The sequence below is a fragment of the Colius striatus genome, chromosome 7 (genome assembly GCF_028858725.1).
Source record: "Colius striatus isolate bColStr4 chromosome 7, bColStr4.1.hap1, whole genome shotgun sequence".
Lineage (NCBI taxonomy): Eukaryota > Metazoa > Chordata > Aves > Coliiformes > Coliidae > Colius > Colius striatus.
In genome coordinates, this window is record NC_084765.1 from 21,500,147 (window position 1) to 21,518,244 (window position 18,098).

An 18,098-nucleotide genomic window follows, 5' to 3' on the forward strand; every position below is an offset into this window, starting at 1 on the left:
GTGCTGTCCATTTTGTGGCGACAAACCTTCACCATCATGGGCAACCCGGGATGAAAAGCAGGCTGCCAAGGTGTGACCTGCTCCTGAGGTTGACGTGAGGATGAGTGCCATGACTGCACGAAATGGTGCTGCTGGCTGGGGCTGGGGCCTTGTGCCTGCAAGAAATCAAGGAACATTTTAGCTATCTTGAAACATCTTTGAGACGTGAGAAATGCCCCAAATCGAGGTGGGGGCAGGATGTTACAATTTAAAAAAAAAGACCCAAAACCTACATAAAGTACATCACTCAGAAAAGATCAACTGGAGCTGGCAGGGAGGGAAGGAAGAGGAGTTCGGGCCCCCCGGATCTCGGGCCCTCAGGCGCGAGGAGGACGGGCCCCCCGGCCCCGGAGAGGCCGGTCCGTGCCCGCCGCGTCACGCCGCCGCCCCCGAGTGACAGCGGCATGTGCGGGGCGGCTATAAATGCCGTCGGTGAGTGACAGGGCGGGCAGCGGCGGCGGGGGCAGGGGCAGGCGCAGCCCGGGTACGGCCATGGGCTCGTCGCGCCGGGCCTTCGCTGGCCTCTACGGGCCAGGAACGGGCAGCATCGAGGGGGCGGAGGAGGCCGAGAACGCGGCCTGGGCCTCCCGGCCCAACCGGCGCAGCTACCTTCTGGGCATCCGACCCCAGAACAGGTGAGTGCGGCGGCGGGGAAGGGCCGGCGCCGGGCGGGTGCGCGGTGCCAGCGGGGCCGAGCCGGGGCTTGCGGGACACCCTGGGCAGCGGGCCGGGGCGCGGGGCCGCCAGACGAGCTGCCTGGAGGGGTAGCGGGAGGAGGGGACGCTGGCGGCGGCCTAAACCATGAGGCAGAACCCGGCCGCGAACGGCCTGCGGCGATGGCTGGGCTGGAAGCAGCGCGGTGCCCGGGCCCATCTCTCCCCCGGGTGGAAGAATCGGCGATTGCTTCAGCTCGTTTCCTGCGGGCCAGCCCCTCGCTTCCCAGAAAAGCGCTGTGGGGTTTTTGCCGTCGTTGCCGGGGCAGAGCTTGTCAGCGTCGCACGTTGGTTCATGGCAGGGCAGGTCTGCTCAGACCATCGACTTGCTGTGAAATCCTGACGGACACCAGCTCCTGCATCTCTCGAGTTAAAGCGGCGTGCGGGGTACTGCGCTGACATTCCTGCCTCCATTGTATATTCAGCCGCTTGTGTTATTGACACCAGGCTCCGAGCAAGGGGCCCGCTGTGCCTGTGCCTTATCTTATTGCCGAAAAGGTATTTCTGCAATGTAGATACAGCTCGAAGCAGTGATGAGAAGCATTCCTGGGTCACAAATGGCCCCAGGCAGGGGGTCTGTGGTAGGAATAGCGTTTTGTTTGCATGGGAGAAAGTATGATAAACATGTTGCAGACTGAGACTGTCTGAGGTTAGCAAACACAAAAATACAAGGCAACGTGCCAGTGAAGGCAAAGGTGTCGTTGATTGTGTTAGTCATTCAAAATAAAGCTTATACATTTCTTAAAATTCACTAGGAATGCCCTTCAGCCTGTAAGCTCATGAAGCAAGTGTGCCTTTTCCCTATTGATGGCTTATAAATAATCCATTTCCAATGCATCAAGCAAGCATTGATGTCTGAAAGAATTGGAGGGTCATAAAAATAAATATAGGACCAAAAGAGATAAAAATATGCTGCCTGGAATTCAGATGTTGAAACTGGGGTAATGCCAAAGTTAAGTTCCCTTAATTCAGTCTTTTTGTGCTTGTGTTGTCAAATGCGATCTAATTGCAGTCTGTCTGCATACCATGGCATCTTCAGTATCAACAAACGCCCATACAGCAGCATCCACAACCAGCCTGCAGCCGCAGACCTCACCATGCAAAGGAAATCTGTAATTGAATCCGATGACTCTGTTCTCCAGATTACAAGTAGAGAGTCTTTAATAAACAAGGTTGAGGTGTTTTGCTTGCCTATAGCTCAACTTTTATTCCCCTTGAGTATGTTCAAATTGCAGCTCTCATCAGTTTAACCATAAAGGAGGATTCATCAGTCCTGCTAGCAATACTTCTGGTGTTCCCAGCTGGCTTCGCTAAAACTCTGAAGAAAGCAGAGAGTGATGTAGCACTCCTGTGCAGTGAGCCTGGTGTGACCTGGCTGGGTCAACACTGTGCTTCAGGCACACTGAATCCAGCCTGTGTCTGCAAAACTTGGGAGTCCTGAACACCTTGAGCTTGTCAGGTGGGTGCTGTGGGTGGGTGCAGCCCTGTGCCCACCTGTGGGAGCCTCATGCCTTTCTGCAGGCAAAGGGACGCTTTGTACTGCCACGGTTACATCAGCACTGTGTTCAACTTCCACAAATTCCCAGTTATTTTTCCTGCCTGCTTACGTACTTGATTGTCAAAGCGTATGGCAAGGTAGTTTAATCTTACCTGTCTACTTCAGCAGCTATCCCTTTTATTGTAAGAAACCCTGAAAAAAATTTCACTAAATAGCAAAACTGACCTTTCCCTCTGTTTGTGACATCTTCCAGTTTTTCTAATGAGTTAGAGAGGAGTAATATAAAAGTGTTGTTCCCTGCACAGCCCTGAGGGCTCCTACAAGTACCGAAGACTTGAACCAGGATGCGTGGAAACTGTGGTGTTGTCTGTGTTGCAGGGCAAGGGCTTGAATGAGGTGGGGCTTTTTGTCCTGTTATTAAATAATGTATCATAACGATTCTGGAAAGCAAGTCAGTGGAAAGGTGTAGCAAGATGACTTTCAGAAAGCAATTAGGAGTTTAAATCCGGGAATATCTGGAGAGCTTGCCTGGGAAAACTTGAAAAGCAAGACAAGTGACATGCCTAACGGCAGATAACATTCAGCAGCTCTTTAATGCAGAGTCTAATTGAATTTGGTGGGTTTGGAGCTAACAAAAGCATGGGACAAGTGATGCAGGCACAGAGTTGCAGTGAGAGGCTGCTGTTGAGGATGAAAAACAAAAATGGATGTTCTGATCCAAAGAAAATGTGGGTTTTTTCTTTGTTACTGTCTTTTTATGTATTTATAGTGTTTAACTGAAATGTTTGCCTGCTTGCAACTAATTCTTAAAGCAGTAGGAGGTGTAGTTACATAGTGGAGGTACTTACAGACATGGAAATAACTTTATGAAAATTAACTGCCTTAGGAGTCCCTGCTGCTGGGGTGTCTCATGACGGTGTTCCACTTATGTGCAAGCAGTCATGAAACATGTAGAGAGTAGTCTGTACAGTCTTGCTTGGTCTTCCTAATCCTGTAGGAGGAAAGGAATGTTTTATAAATTGAAAGATACTAATTTGAAAAGCAATACATGCTTTCTCTGGTTTTTACCTTGTAGAATTTGTCGGAGGTGGTACTTCAGGGGCTAAAAGAACAGAGGTGTTGAAAATGGCCGTAGAGAGAACATCGTCTCTTTATTAAACAGAGTATTCAGGATATTTACTTTCTGTGCCCTTGGGAACTGGTCTTTAGGCAGACTCTTCCCTGTGAGTAGATAGCTTAGTGACAAGAGATTACTGTCATTCCTTCACTGGTCCTTTAATATACCTGGTAATGGACAACGTGGGAGCAGCTTTTCGTCATAGTGGTTTGCCTTCTGCCCTGGCAGCTAACAGGACTTTTTTATTTTTGTGGTAGGTGGGGTTTTTTGGGAAAAAAAACTTGTTAGGTCTTGAAGCATTCTATTATAATAACTTCACAAACTGGTAAGAGAAGCTGTCAGTCCTGTCCAGGGTCTGCTTTAGCTGCATTCATGAGCCACAACTTCAAGACATCTCTTTAGATGTCCTTTTTGTAAGAACTCACTTGGAGAATATCTTGTATAAAGTGTTCATCGAGTCCTTGGCAAACTCCTCTGTTGGAAGCGACCTGCACCTCTTGTCTAACGTAGATGCCTGCTCCTCAGTCTCATTACGGCGTTGCCTTCTTGCCTAAGTATCTTTCTACTGTCATAGCTTCATCATATGCAGATATTTATAGTGACATTACTCTGATCTTTTCTTGGACGGCTGTCTCTGGTTGTGGTGGCAGTTGAGCTCAGGAGAGTGCCTTGCCACCTGTCTTTCCTGGCTAGAAACCATTCCAAATCTTGTACCTCTTGCTTTGCACATAATATCAAATGAAGGTGGAGGATTTGTTACTATAATAAAGTGAGCTGAAAGCTCTGGAGTGCTTAGTTCCTGAAAAGCATGTTTAGTGTAGTTCGGAGGAGCTCCCTCTTCAGCATTTGGGCACCTGTAGCTTCTTGTCGGACCTTGCTTTTGGCAACAAGTAGTGTAAATCCCTGATGGGAAAACAGCTGTGGCATCTGAGGGAATTCAGTCTGTTTGTCTTGTGATGGAGCTCTGGCACAGGCTGTCCAGAGAAGTTGTGGAGTCTCTTCTCTGGAAGTTTCCAAACACACCTGGGCATATTCCTGTGTGACCTGATGAAGGTGAACCTGCTTTAGTAGGGGGCTGGACTGGATGATCTCTAGAGGTCCCTTCCAACCACCACCATTCTGTGATTCTGTCTGGTTGGGTGGAAATGTCCCAAACTCTGAAAGGAAGGGCTTTAGTACCCATGGGGAAGGCAAAAGTGAAGACATGGATGGATTCATCTCCAGTCCATAGGATCTGTAGCATAGGGGCATCTTTTTCCTATCTCTCTAATTACTGCACGGTGATGCCATGTTTGAGCAGGGCTCCTTGGCAATTGCGCATAGTGAATAATGATCCTAATCTGCATTTTTCAGTCCCTTACCTTAAGTCTCCTGTCTGCCTCTCCTAGAAAGTCAAGTGGAGCTGAGTGTTTAGGCTGATGAGCCAGTAACCTTGGGTGAAAGATCAAGATATGGAGCTGGACAAACCCATGGTTAAAATACAGAATTTATCATGTGTGTGGACTTCTCTGGAAATCTCATAAATGGTGACATTTCCCAGGCCTAGGATCCCATTTGACTGTATCGAGGGGAGACCCTGGTCTCCTCTTGAACAAGGCACCTCTGGTGCCACAGCAGAGTCACTTTCTAGCAGGTGGAATTAAAACCTGCTCTTTCTTCACTCTGTTTCAGCAAGGGGAGGAAGGTCTTGTTATCTAACTGACTCCGTTTCACACTTCAGAGCATCACCTGGGCCAAGCAGAGGAAGGCAGAAAAGCTGTTACAAACAGCTGGTTTTTCACCTTGCCTCTTTCCCAACCCACAGCCACAACAAATCTTCTACGCACAATGACTTACCAGGAATATGTCAACTTTTCTGGGCATCTCACTGTCCGGTATTTGCCATGCTTTCTTTCATCCTTTCTCATTCCTTGATGCCCTTCAACTGGCTACCAGTTGGACTATAAAGGCAGCAATAATTCAGAGTTAAAGTACACAGATCTGAGCCATCTTCAGACTGTTACAGAGGCTGATACAGGAGCATGTAAGTTAATTTATTGTTTTCTACCTTCTCTGTTAATGAAAGCTAACTCTGAATTGTTACATGTAAGTCTGTGTTCATCACAGCTCAAAGTAAATTACCTGCAGAAAATTGCCATATATCTCCAGCTCCAACATCAACTTGTTCCGTGACCTTGACAAGCAAAGACTCAATACATCTGTTTTCCAGTCTGTAAAATAACGATGTGTCTTGTATAGCTCCATAGCACTCACAGCTGCTTTATCACAGGGTTGCTGATAATTACTGCCATGGTATATGAAACACAAACACACTTGTTCTGTGTGTGCGTGAAGTGCTTGATAAGCAGCAGGACACATGGCAGGAAAGAAGCCTTATGCATAACGATGTGTATGTGAAAGCTCCATTGTTGGCTCTTAAACATTGAAAATGGTTTGCTGGCAACAGCCAAGAATGCATTTGGAGTGGCTTGTATTTGTCTAAAGTAGTATTAACCTTGGAGGAAGAGAAGTTCATGTGAAATCTTATACTTGGAGGTCCACATGTGCAAAACATGCCCAATAATATCGTGGGTCAGAGTGCCAGCAAGAGGGAGGGTCTGTAGGAGTTGTCAGGGCCATCCCCTGGCTCTGGTTCTCGGTTGGCTCTTCCGGGGAGCTTTTGTTGAATGCTTTTTCTGTCAAAATGTAACTCGGAGGGCTCAGTTTTGCTGTCATCGCCACATTTCGCTGCTTACTTGCTGCACTAGACAGCTTGTGTGGCTCAATTTTTGTGCTGTGGAAGAGCACTGAAATATATTAATGATTATTTCAGCTCAAGCAGATCAAGCCTATGCACTTGTAGATGTGAGGATGGAGCCACTGTTTCAGGATCTCTCAAGCTCTCATCAGCTTTTATATGAAGACACGAGCTGAAAGGAGAAAGATTTCTTTGTTTCAGGAAAAAGAAAGAGAAAGAGGAGAATTTAGTGCAGTGATTGCATGAGAGGATTAGAAAGGGTGACAGATTTGAAAACAGTTCGCTTTCCAGTGCCATTGGTGATGTACCAGCCCAAGCCATCAACTTGGGCAATATTTTTGGAGAGTAAAAGGAGTGGTGTTGCCAGTTCTGCCTCCTGCCTTTGCAGCAAGACTGAAATTTGGCCAGTGCATGAAAACTGGGGAAGACTGTCTTCACTTCTGAAAAAAATATTATTTAGGCCTTGATTCACTTCCTTTAGACGTGTTCCTCAGGGTAAGATAATCATTTGCCTTTATTCAGTAACTGTAACGGCCCCAGGCTTGCTCAAGGGAGACACAGCCACTGCCAGTGCTGAATGTCATTAGCAGAGTCCCCTGCTGCCTGCACTAACAAGTCTCTTGGGAGTCGAGGACATAGGCAGCCCAGTCCCAGAGGGTATCGGAGCAGGCACACTGGGGCATCCATCCTGTTTGGCTCAGGAGTCCCACATTTCCAGGTTTGGATTAGAGCCTACTGTAGTTAATGCTGGTGCAGCTTTGTGAGGATACACTGTGAACATAATGAACATGAAGTGAAACACCAGCTACCCTCAGGCAGGGCTCTTCTGGCTAAGGCACGTGGAATTTGATCTGCCTCTCTCTGGGCTTAAACCTCTAGTCTGAAAAGCAAATTTTGCTTGGTTTTTTAGTGTATTGAGGTTAAGCTTTAGTTAACACTGTGGTAATCTTTGTGGCTTTTTTCTTTTGATAGTGTCAAGGCTCCTTGAGGGACCCTCAGCACAGTATCCAGCAGTGTGTCTTGGGATGTGCAGTGAGTAAAGCCCAAGTTGTCTGCTCAACACTAGGGATTTAAAAAAAAAAAAGCACTGATGATGCTCACTGTTTGATCACATTCATGAGCACAAGGAGTTCATGACACAGGCAGCCACGAACTGACTTATGCTATTTGAGTGATTTTCTTTACGTTCAAGCCAAATAAACCTTCCTGTTTTCCTTATGCAAGGCAGCGTGATTAAAACCACACTCTTACACTGTCATACTCTAGCAAGTGTTTTAGGATCTTCCCTGCTGGCTCCTCAAGTGATGCCCAGATCCCTAGTATTCCTGGAGACTAAAAGGACGTTTTTCCCTTACAGTGGTATGCAAATGTTTTTGGGTTCACTTACTGTTGAAAAGCTGGTGGTTGAGGCTATTTAACCCCATGAGTTGTGTCTCCAGCTAGAAAGGGACGATAATATGGTACAAGGATGCTGCTGCTCCTGAGATCACCTGGGGTGGCTGTGCTTGGGAGGGTTGTGGGGAGGAGGAAGCTCATCCCCCTGGGAGGCCATGACAGGGCAAGGGCAGCCAGAGGTGCAATTTGAGCTTGAGGTCTTAGAGTGGCGGGGATTATTGAGGACAAGGTGAGTGCAGGTCGGTAAGGCAGGTAATGCAAAGGCATGCCTGGCAGGGCTGGAAAGGACATGGGGCTCAAAGGGATGCCTCAGGTGGTAAGGCTCAACTGGAAAGACAAAGTTCCTCTGCCTTACTTCTCTCATGGGCCAGCACAGCACATACAAGATAGATCTGGTGGCTGATCCTCAGCTTGTTATGGTCAGTGTTTGATATTTGCAGCTGGGTAACACCTGATTTGTGCATCTTCTGGCTGTGGGAACAGCAGCTGGCAGCAGGGAAAGATCAGGATCTTGCTGGACGTGGTGAGGGTGAAGCTGCTGCCAAAAGGGCAAATGCCGGTAATGTTTGTTTGGTTGATGAGTGTCTGTCTAAAACTACTTCTGTCTTTGCCCTCCTCATCTGAAGGAGAAGAGTCAGTGAGCTCTTCAGAGTGCCAGATTGTTTTCCACTTGTGAAAAATCTGGAATTATTTGCGTCAAGTGCCAGACCTTGAAGCTGAACTGGTTTTTTACTTATTATTCACATGGAGGTTCTGCCTGCACAGGTGGAAGGCCTTTATGGTTGGCAGGAGCAGTTTTCAGAGACCCTCTGTGGTCACTTTTAAGGGCAAGACTTGGCTGTGATTGGGATTTGCACAGATCCTGGGTGTGATAATTTGAGTAGGAGACTTGGAGAAGTGTACCTTACTTGGTTGTTAATGCTCTCTTCTGCAGCATCCTCTGCAGCACTGAACTGTGGTTGTTTGCTGGTGGTCTTAGTGTACAAGGCTAAGAAGGTTTGATTGACCTGCACATACCAGTGTGGGAATCTGACCTCTGATATCCCAAAGGGGACATCCACCCTCCTGTCACTTCTGAGGCTCTGTGGTGAGGTTGTTGCATGGGCATAAATAACATGTATCTTGGGGTGATTAAATCACTGAGCTCGTGTGCTGGTACCGAGCTAATTTTAGCCTTTAGATTGCCATGTGGCTGGGCTCTGGAGCTGAGAAATGACTCCTGGCAGGTCAGTGCCGAGGTTATTTCCTACAACCTGCAAGGTGCTGCTGCCACAGTATGGCATTGTGGCCTTTTGGCTAGGACAGAGCCCTTGAAGACACTCCTTTGGGAAAGTAGAGGCCACTGGTAAGTATTTCATCTGGGTGTCCCTTGTGTAGGACTTGGATATTTGATTTCTTTTCTCTGAATTAATGTTATGATGTGTTCCTGCAAAGAAACCAGAACCTGTAGATTCTTGTAAAGTCTGCTTCTTGTATTTTGTTGTAATTGTTTTGCCAGACCTTAGTGATTTGGTCAGCAAGCTGGAAGGTGGTATATATTGACCAGCAAGGTTTCAGGCTCTCCAGAGAGCTGTCCTTGGAAGCACAGAGGGTGACGAGCTCAGGCCAGCTGCTTGCTGGTGGGAAGTGAGCCTGCAGCGGCCTGCTCTCCCGCCTGCCCTTTACCCAGGGTGCCTCCAGGGGAAGCTGCCTGCTTTGAGCACAATGCTGCACGTGGTGCATGGAAGGCTCAGGTGCTGCTTCTTGGAAAACTACTTGTATACATGTCCTTACACTGATTCTCTGCAGTTAACGACCATTTTATTTTTACAGCCTTTGGTTTCAATTGACATTGTGGCTTGCTCATCCTGGCAGTCGGCCTGAGCGAGGCAGCTATTCCTTCTTTTAATAGGAACTCTGACCTGTGCAAAACGACTCATCATTAATACATCTCTGTAACGGTTTGTTTATTTCAGCTCCTTTCCATGCTTCTCTTTCTAATGGTTTTTATGCTGTTTTTTTGCTTAGCTTATCAGGCAGCAGATTCTCTCCCTCCAGTTTAGGAAGGTAAAATTACGTTGCATTAAACTGCTCTGACCAAACACTTGGCTGACTCTGACTGCACATGATTAATCTGTAATGCTTTGGTACTAATTAATTAGTAGAGAGCTTTGAAGTGGTCTAACAGCCTGATACTGTGCAATTGGATCTCTAATACTTGCTTGAACTTCAGACAGCAAAGTGAGTGTTCACTGTAATTCCTGTGTTAAGGTGCAAGAAATATTATTCTGTCTCAGCTAAAGGATGGATGTTCATCTACTTCTTGTTATTAAAGTGAGACTTCCATACAGAGACTTTAAAAGTCAGATGTGCCTGCCCTGAAGACTTGAAAATAAATTTTCTTCTCCCCCTGCCGTCCTGTGCTTTATTGTGAAGATCTCTCACTCATTGGACTCTGCCCTGAAATTCACATGTGTGGTTGTACTTTACCGTTGGCAAAATAACACATTTGGAACTCAGTTGGCACTACTGGTTTGTTGCAGAAGCAGGTGGAGGAATGATGGTGGAGGGAAAGGCCTCTCCAGAACACCCCTGTGGCTGTGGGATTGCTGACCAAAAGAAAATCACTATGAAGAGGCATACACTTATCAAATCTCGTTTTCCCGTGGTCTGCTTTTGTATGGAAATCCTCTTTAATGTAAAAAGGCTACTGAATTGCCTGGTATCTTCCTCTTAGGCTCCAGGGCTTTTTCCGCAATAAAGATGCAGCTTCAGGAAGGCCCAGAGGAAGCTACTGCTGCATTATATCAGATTTCTTGAATGCTTTCTGAATTACTAGTTTAGAAAGCAATTTGAACTTTAATGAGTCTCATTTCAGCTGGAGTGAGTCAGCTGAGAGCCCCACAGTGCTGCAGCCTCTAAACCCCCCTGTGACTAATACAATAGTTTCTTTGAGAGATTAAATAGATTTTACAGGGATTCCCGTCAAGTGTACATTGGGCAAATCTCCTCCAATTCTTCTGCCACGCCTGTGGAGCCCCCAGCTTCTGGTGATGCTGCTTTCCTAAACTATTCAGTAGCCTTTACTGTATTTCACCTGATTGTGAGGTTTGCACTGAATGGACCAGACTTACTCCTAGTGCTGCCTGCTGGTACTGGTGGCATGGTACTGGGATTAAACTTGGTCCTGAGTGTCACTGTGTGTGTGTACATCACTCTTTTTAAGATGCCGATCTGGTTGCTCTCTGGCTGGTGTATGAGATGTTCATTGATCCTTGGGGAGTTCCTTATGTGGATCTAAAAGGCATTTACTGGTCTAGGATCTGCATTGAAGGGGCCATCAGAACCCCACCAGTAACTGCCTTGGTACTGGATTTCTGTCTTGCTCTCTGGAAACGGGAGTTTTTTCTCCTGGGGTTGAAGTATGGAAAGGTTTCTCTGGTTTGAAACAGCTATCGGCTCTCATGGCCCTTTCCTGGCCCTGTGGTTGTGTGACGAGTTGGAGACTATTAATTTCCACAGAAAAGAGCCTGAGCTGTGGCATCTGTTTTTTACCCAATCCCACACATGTGTTTGGGTACAGCTGGTGCTTACAACCCTGATTCAGTAGATGAGTCCAGTTTGCAGCAGCCTCCCCTGCCCCTGCTCCTTCCCGGTGCCCATACGTGGTGCAAAGTGCCTGCCTACAGGGCAACACTCCCACTGCTCCCACTTGTGTGGCATGTGGGGATTCATCTCCCTGCACCTCTTACAAACCCATTCTACCAGGAAGCCAGAGGGAAAATCGTAGCACTGCAGACTCTAGGTAAGTTTTCTGGGTGGATGAAACAGCCAATTGCTGTGTCTGGAGCTCTCCTGGTGCCTTCAGCCGCACGTACAGTTCAGTCCCTGCTGCAGAGCTTCTCAGTGCACCTGACCTTGCCGGGTTCATGCTAAATGTGGGGAATGTGGGGTGTTTGTTTATTTTTCCTGAACGAGTCTGCTTCCTCAGCAGGTAAAGCATGAGCAACAACAGCACCAGCATCCTGCCTGCAAGTGGGGGGGGGCTGCTTGTGAGGCTGAGGTCCTTCTTGTGGAGCTTTCACACTATGTTGGGAGCCCTCTGCTTGTGGTGAAGCTGTGTCAGGAATGGTTTGGGGGTTTGTTCCACCTCTTGCATGTTCCTGGCAGTTGGTCACTTGTTTAAGGAATGTCTTTCACTGCTGAAAATGATATAAGTAGAACTGTCAGCCACCAGTTCTGCAATTATTGGTGTTTCTTCTAAGGTCCTTGCACTTGAGACCTTGGGCTCCTTTCTCTTAGTGTGAACATGTAGTGTTCTAATTGCAGAAGGAAAAATGAAAGAAGGTCTTCCAAGAGCCCCAGAGCAGTGTTTGAATGAAGACCCCACTTGGAATTAAGTCATTTTTCCTTATTTAAGAAAGCCCATATCTTCTGGGGCCTCTTGGTGATGCTCCAGCAGGGCTGGTTGTGCTGTACGAATACAGTGATTTGTTGCCATCATTGAATAGTGCTTCAATGACTGGAGAATCAAAGGTTCATTTTTTAGCTACATAGATTGCACTGTTTGGATAGATGTGGCTTTTTGAGTGTCTAAGCCTGAACTTCGAGGTCAGTGTCTGAACCTGTGGAGCATGAAGTGTGAGTGCCTACCTGCAACAGGGAGAGGGTAAACAGGGTCACAGAATCATTGAGGTTGGAAAACATCTTTAAGCTCCTTGAGTCCAACCGTTCCCCCAGCACTGCCATGGCCACCACTAACCCATGTCCCTCAGCCTCACAGCTACATGGTTTTGAGATCCGTCCAGGGATGGCTCACCACAGCCCTGGGCGGCCTGTGCCAGGGTTTCGCAACCCTTTTGGGGAAGAAATTGTCCCTAGTCTCCAATCTCAATCTCCCCTGTTGCAACTTGAGGCTGTTTCTTCTTGTCATGTCACTTGTAGCTCGAGAAAATAGACCAATATTCTCCTCACTACAGGCTCCTGTCAGGAAGCTATAGAGAGCAATGTCAGCTTCACACATAATTCCAGAGATCAGAAAGCTGCAAGCCAGGCTCAGTGTCTCCTTCACTGAGCTGTCCCCACAGCAGGAAGCTTTTCTTCATTCAAAGCTTGCAAAGAAGGCTGTTGTGTTCAGGAGACATGTTCAGTTCACACTTAGCCTGAAATCATATATGAAATCTTCACAATTAAAGCTAAAATCCCAGCGAACAGAACAGCACTTGAAACACTGACAGTGCAGTACTAGGAAGGTGAAGATGGCTTTGTTAGGGTCTTGCTTTGAGCTTGTTGGCCGATCAAATAAATGTTCTGGTGTAATCAAGAACTAAAATGGTTCCTGACATTCATTACCCCAATAACCATAAAGGCTAAGACAAAGGGAATGTCTCCCAGGTGACACTTTAAAATGACAGTCGTCTTGGGAGTGAAAACACAGTCAAATACTCTAACACTGGAGTGGACTTTTGAACAGTCCAGGATAGGGATGGTGGGAGGGAAGGATGGCTTTTACAACAGCACAGGCTTCTGAGGTGAGGTGGAAAGTGGACCTTTTGATTACTGAAGTACTTTGTTCTCTAAGAAATGCTTCTTGAATGTTCCAGGAGCACCTTCTGCGCAATCATTACTCAGCTGACGGAGGAAACCCAGCCACTCTTTGAAACCACTATCAAATCCCGCTCTGTGTCCGAGGACTCTGATGCTAAATTCACGTGCATAGTGACAGGTAACAGTGTCTTCAGTGAATAACCTGGTCCTGCCTCACTTGCTGGACTTACGCTAGTTAAACTCCAGAGTGAGTGATGACAAGGCAACACGTTAACAAGTCCACTGTTGGCAGAACGCCAAATAAAGATTTTGCAATTGCATGATGATTTCACCTCTGATTTAGGGCGGGGGGGACACATAACACACACACCTGAGATTGCAGAGAGGCAAAGGCATAACCTAACATTTCAGACAAGGCAACTTAAAGACCAGAAAATGGAATATGCTGATTGCTGCTTGGACCAGCTACATTTTAATCCCTTAATTTCTGCTTCTCCCCTAATCCTGGACTCTGTAACTCAAGAATGTGCAGTTTTGAAGACTAAAGCTGTCACACTGGAGCCAGCGCTGGCTCTGTTTGCTGGCTGTAAATGCTTAGCGTGCAGCGGCATTTGCATCAGTGATAACTTGTGTGTCTGTCTGTCTGAAATGAAAGCTGATTTCTGCCCAACATCTAATCTTGGGTGGGATGGGGTTTAGGAGGGTGAGGCTTGAAAAAGAAGGCTAGTACTGAGGCATTGTGATGATGTGGCAGGACAAGCTCTCCTTTGCAGATTAAGCTTTTGTCCTTTAGAGACTCTAAACCCTCTTTTTTTTTTTTCTTCTATGGTATGTACTTGTTTACAACTCTGATCCTTCCTGGTGTTGTGTGTGTTAATTATTCCAAGGGTTACTCAGTGAGAGACCTTAAACAAGTTTCTAAGTTTTAGGAGGAGGAGAGTATCTTCAGTGAGCCTCGTAGTCAGAAAGGCCTAGACTTTCCTAAGATTTAGGACATCTAGTTTGCTATTAGCAATATGCAGCAAGTAAACTGTGCACTAGGAAATGCAGATTGAGCCCTTCTGGGAGGTGCTGGGTTTGAGTTCTTGGTTCTCTTATGGATTCACTTGTTTTGTGGGTCTCAGTTTCAGATCTTGCAGAGATACAACCCATGTATTGATTTTATTGATGCTTACCTTCAGCAGCCCACTTCCTGCATCTAGGGCAAGAGAGGGCTGCTGGGGAGATGCTTCCAAACTATGCCCTTCAGTGACACTCTAGAAGGGCTTTCCCAATTAAACCTTTCTAAAACCAAGTGCCTGACATATTGTGCAGTGGCTTGGAACTTACCATTCTTCAAGACATGAGCATTGAGGTGAAAAAAGGAGTGATGTATAGATATGTGAGGAAATCCTGAGTAGTAGCAGACACAATTCTTCCTTCCACGTCCCCTTGCCTGAAAGTGTAGAAGTGCTGCAGACCCAGAGTGTGACTGCTTGCTGCCAGGCCACGCGGTAGCACTGCTCTCCCTTTCAGGATTTCTTGCCCCTTTTAACATGCCTAATCCTGTCTCCTTTCACTGGCTTATATATTCACCAACTGAACCTTGAGGCTGACAGTTCCCTCTAACAGACTTCATCTCTTCCAAAGTCCAGATTATACCATTAGCTCCATGTGAGACCAGGTGAGTGACAGGGTGGGACGTGCCCTGCATGTGTGATGGCCAACATGCTTAGTTTCCTCTCTAGAGAAATGGGGAAGAGATACTTCTATCAACCCTACCAAGGAAGCCTTATAGATGCACTGTCCATGTACTTTCCAGCGACTCACTTAGAAAAGCTAGAGAAACTCCTCACTGTATATTGGACAGGGGGATGTGCTGCCAAGGAATAACTTCCTCTGCTTGTACCAAGATTGAAGCATCAACATCTAGAGACAGATCCAGTCTCTGGTCTGAATACTTGACCTTATACTGGTCTTATTTTTTACTCGAGTGAAGAAAAGTGTCAAATGAGCATCTTCAGCATGTAGCTAGATACAATATTTTTGTACCTAGATTGGAAGGATATCTTTATGCACATACATTAATAACCCTACAAAATTAGGATTTTTCATGGAAATGTCCTTAAAAGCAGCCCAGCCCACCTGTGCTGTATGGTCATCTCTTGCATGTGGTCCTGTGCACTGCTTTAGGAGCTCGGAATCTCTGAGAGAGAGGGGCATGAGGCAGAAAGTGAACTCTATGTGCAGAGTCAGGTCAGGGAATCTCAGCTGTCTCCCTCCACCACAGTGCTTTCATTCAACTAGGTGACATTCTGAGGAGAAAGGAAGCATTGACTGCACCCTTGTCCAGTGACTGCCATGGCACCAGCACCGACCCACTGCTGTGGCTGGAGTCCAGGGACACTTTGCTTCGTAGACTTGCAGAAGGCAAAGAGCAGACTGGTCAGCTGCTCCTGTTTTGATTCTCAAGCCACAAATAGGGTTATATGACCTGCAGTAACATCTTAATATTTTTTTGCTGTTTCTGGACGAATAATGATAGTTACAGGATAGTCCCACACCTGGAAATACCAGTGACCTGCTGGGCATGTCCTAGGAAGGCAGCAAGATGCAATTGTTTGAAGAGCCAGTCTCTAAAATGTGCTGGGTGGTGCAGACAAAAAACCCAAGTCAGGTGGAGGCAGATGTCCTAATGCTCTTGGGTGATTGTACAAACCCTCCTTTCCTCCTAGTTGCTTAGTTCTGCCTGTTCCTGGGGTCCCTAGTATGTCTGGTTTGATTGTTTTGGGTCAAATCCTACATCAGTTATGATATGTGTTCTTTTTTTTAGGTAAAATTAGTTCATCCTTTGTTCACTGAGAGTTGTGAAAAAGGGAACAAGAACATTTCTATTTAGTGTGCAGTTTCTTACAGAGCAGAGCTTCTCTGGGTGGGTCTGTCTGGACTTCAGGACCTTCAGGGCCATCACAGGTCCTTCCCAGTCAGTGGATATTGGGCTTTTCTCTTCAGAGAGTGGCCCTTATTGGAGGTGCTGCTACAACTTTTACAACATTTCAGGCATTTCTCTATAGTGTCGGCTAGGAAGAAGAGATGTTGGCTGATGAAATGTGGTGGCGTGGCTGAAGGGGCCTGAGGCTGTGACTGCCTACAAGGGAATGAGGGGGCACCCGGTAGAGGCAAGGGCTGGATCTGGCGAAGACTATCGTCTGCCAGTGCCAGGTATCCCACACTGCTGTGCAGCCGCTCCTCAGCACTGCTTCAGCCCTCCTTAGGCAGGTTCAACCCCTCTGACTGGGCTGCCCGAATCAGCAGCTCAGAAGTTTGTTCTCATTACTCCCTTCATGGGCCAGTGCTTGTGCTAGAGAAGTGTCCAGACTGGTACATGTCCTGTGGTACCCAGGTGCTCAGTCAGTGTGGGCATCTGCACTGTGCTGAGCAGCATGTTCTTGGAGTGCTTTTCTGGGCAAAGCAACATGCCCAGAAACAGACTGGTTTTATTGTAGGACTACAGAGGGGAAAGAGCTCTGCCCATGGCTTGGGGTAGAGAGCTTGGGTGTGGTGAGTAGAGAGTCATGTGCTTAGTGGATGAAGATTTTAATAAGCATAAAGGAATTAAACTTGTGACATCCGTGGTAGCCCTCTCACGGAAAAGTTTGAAGGACAAGAGTGAAGTTCTTGGATGAAAGATGTCTGGAGAAATACAGGGGCTGCGAGAGGAGTGGGTAGGTAGGTTTGGGGATGGGATAGTGAGTATGAGAGCAGAGACCAGGCTGGTGGGAGGTGAGGATGCCTGGGTTTGGGGCAGCCAGGACAAGAGAGAAATGGACAGTGAGCACCAGTTGCAAGCCAGTGGCACAGGGAACCAGTATGCTGAGTGACTATCTGTGCCTTCCATCAGAATTGCTGGAAGACTCCTTGTCTTTATGTGATGGGGAGATTTAAATCCATAAGGAGAGAAAGGATGAGGTCTTAGCATGACTTTTGCTCCCCAAACTGCCTCAAGTCCCCACTACATATAGCTTGTGTAGAGCAGAAACACAAAACCATGGAGACTGTATGGAATTGTTCTAAACTCTTAACACCTTCCCAAGTTTCAGAAGACATAACTCCTTCGCACCCCCGTCCCAAAATCCTTAAAAAGAAAAAGGAAAGTTACCTTAACTAGAGTTTCTCTAGGTAATTTTGAGTAGCTATTGCAGGAACTGTTTTGGATACGGTCACCAAAGCTTTTAAGATTTCTCAGACTCTTAAGAGTTTTGGGGAAAAGAATGTTCAATCTAAACCTAGCAACCCCTGTGAAAAAATATCCTTGGTCAGAAAAGTCTCCTAGGTCCTGCAGTGGCTGGGCTGGACTAGGCTGGTCATCATGGGAGATGATGCAGGAAGACACGTTTTCCAGAACACTTACTGGGCTCCAGGATGTGCATAGGATGCCTGTGCTCTGCCCTGGGATGGTCCAGCATGGCAGTGGCTGCAGCCACAGACACTGGCTGGTGCAGCAGGGACCTGCTGCCAGCAAATCCACCCCCTCCCCTGGCACCCACTGCAGTGTTCAGAAGGACAAGTGCCTGAGTTATGAATGGCTGCTCTCTCCTGCAACATGCTTGTGCGAAAGGTGAGCATCCAGCACCTGCAGCCTGGCAGTGCCCACCACAGAGCCCTTGGCTCAGCTACCCCGTCCCACTGGCACTTATCACAGCAGCTGGGTGAGTTGCTGGTGCTGTGGTTGCAGGGGATGTCCTGGGAATAATGTCTGCCCCCCCCAACCCTGACCTGGGGAATTTATTCACTCGGCAGCCTAAAGATGGATGCCTGCAGTGTCAGCATCAGCTCAGCTCCCCAGCAGGAAGGCATGCCAGGAAACCTTCTCCCTGCAAAGGCGTCTCTCCAGCCCCCTGTTTGTCTCAGATTACAGCCCCTGAGGAGGGAAGGCTGGTGTTTGAACGGGCAGCTGAGGAGTGGGGAGGCCTTTCAGCTTTCCTCTGCTTGTGGGCTTCCAGCCAGCGCTGACCTATAGCTCCCTTTGGCCACAGGCTGGAGGTGCAACAGGTCTCTCCTTGCCTATGCTGGGCTGGTGTGGGTAAACCCTGC

The 18,098-nt window shown here is 47.3% G+C and overlaps 1 protein-coding gene across 1 annotated transcript in view; it reads left to right on the plus strand.

Annotated features, from left to right (window-relative positions):
* The first annotated feature begins 418 nt into the window (after positions 1-418).
* The window catches only part of ALPK3 (alpha kinase 3), a 33,890-nt gene continuing 16,210 nt past the window's right edge, over positions 419-18,098 (plus strand). Inside the window, exons 1-2 of the mRNA XM_062000080.1 lie at positions 419-674; positions 13,082-13,203. Of these exons, the coding sequence (XP_061856064.1) occupies positions 463-674; positions 13,082-13,203 (334 nt within the window). The 5' untranslated portion in view covers positions 419-462. The remainder of the gene's footprint in view (positions 675-13,081; positions 13,204-18,098) is intronic.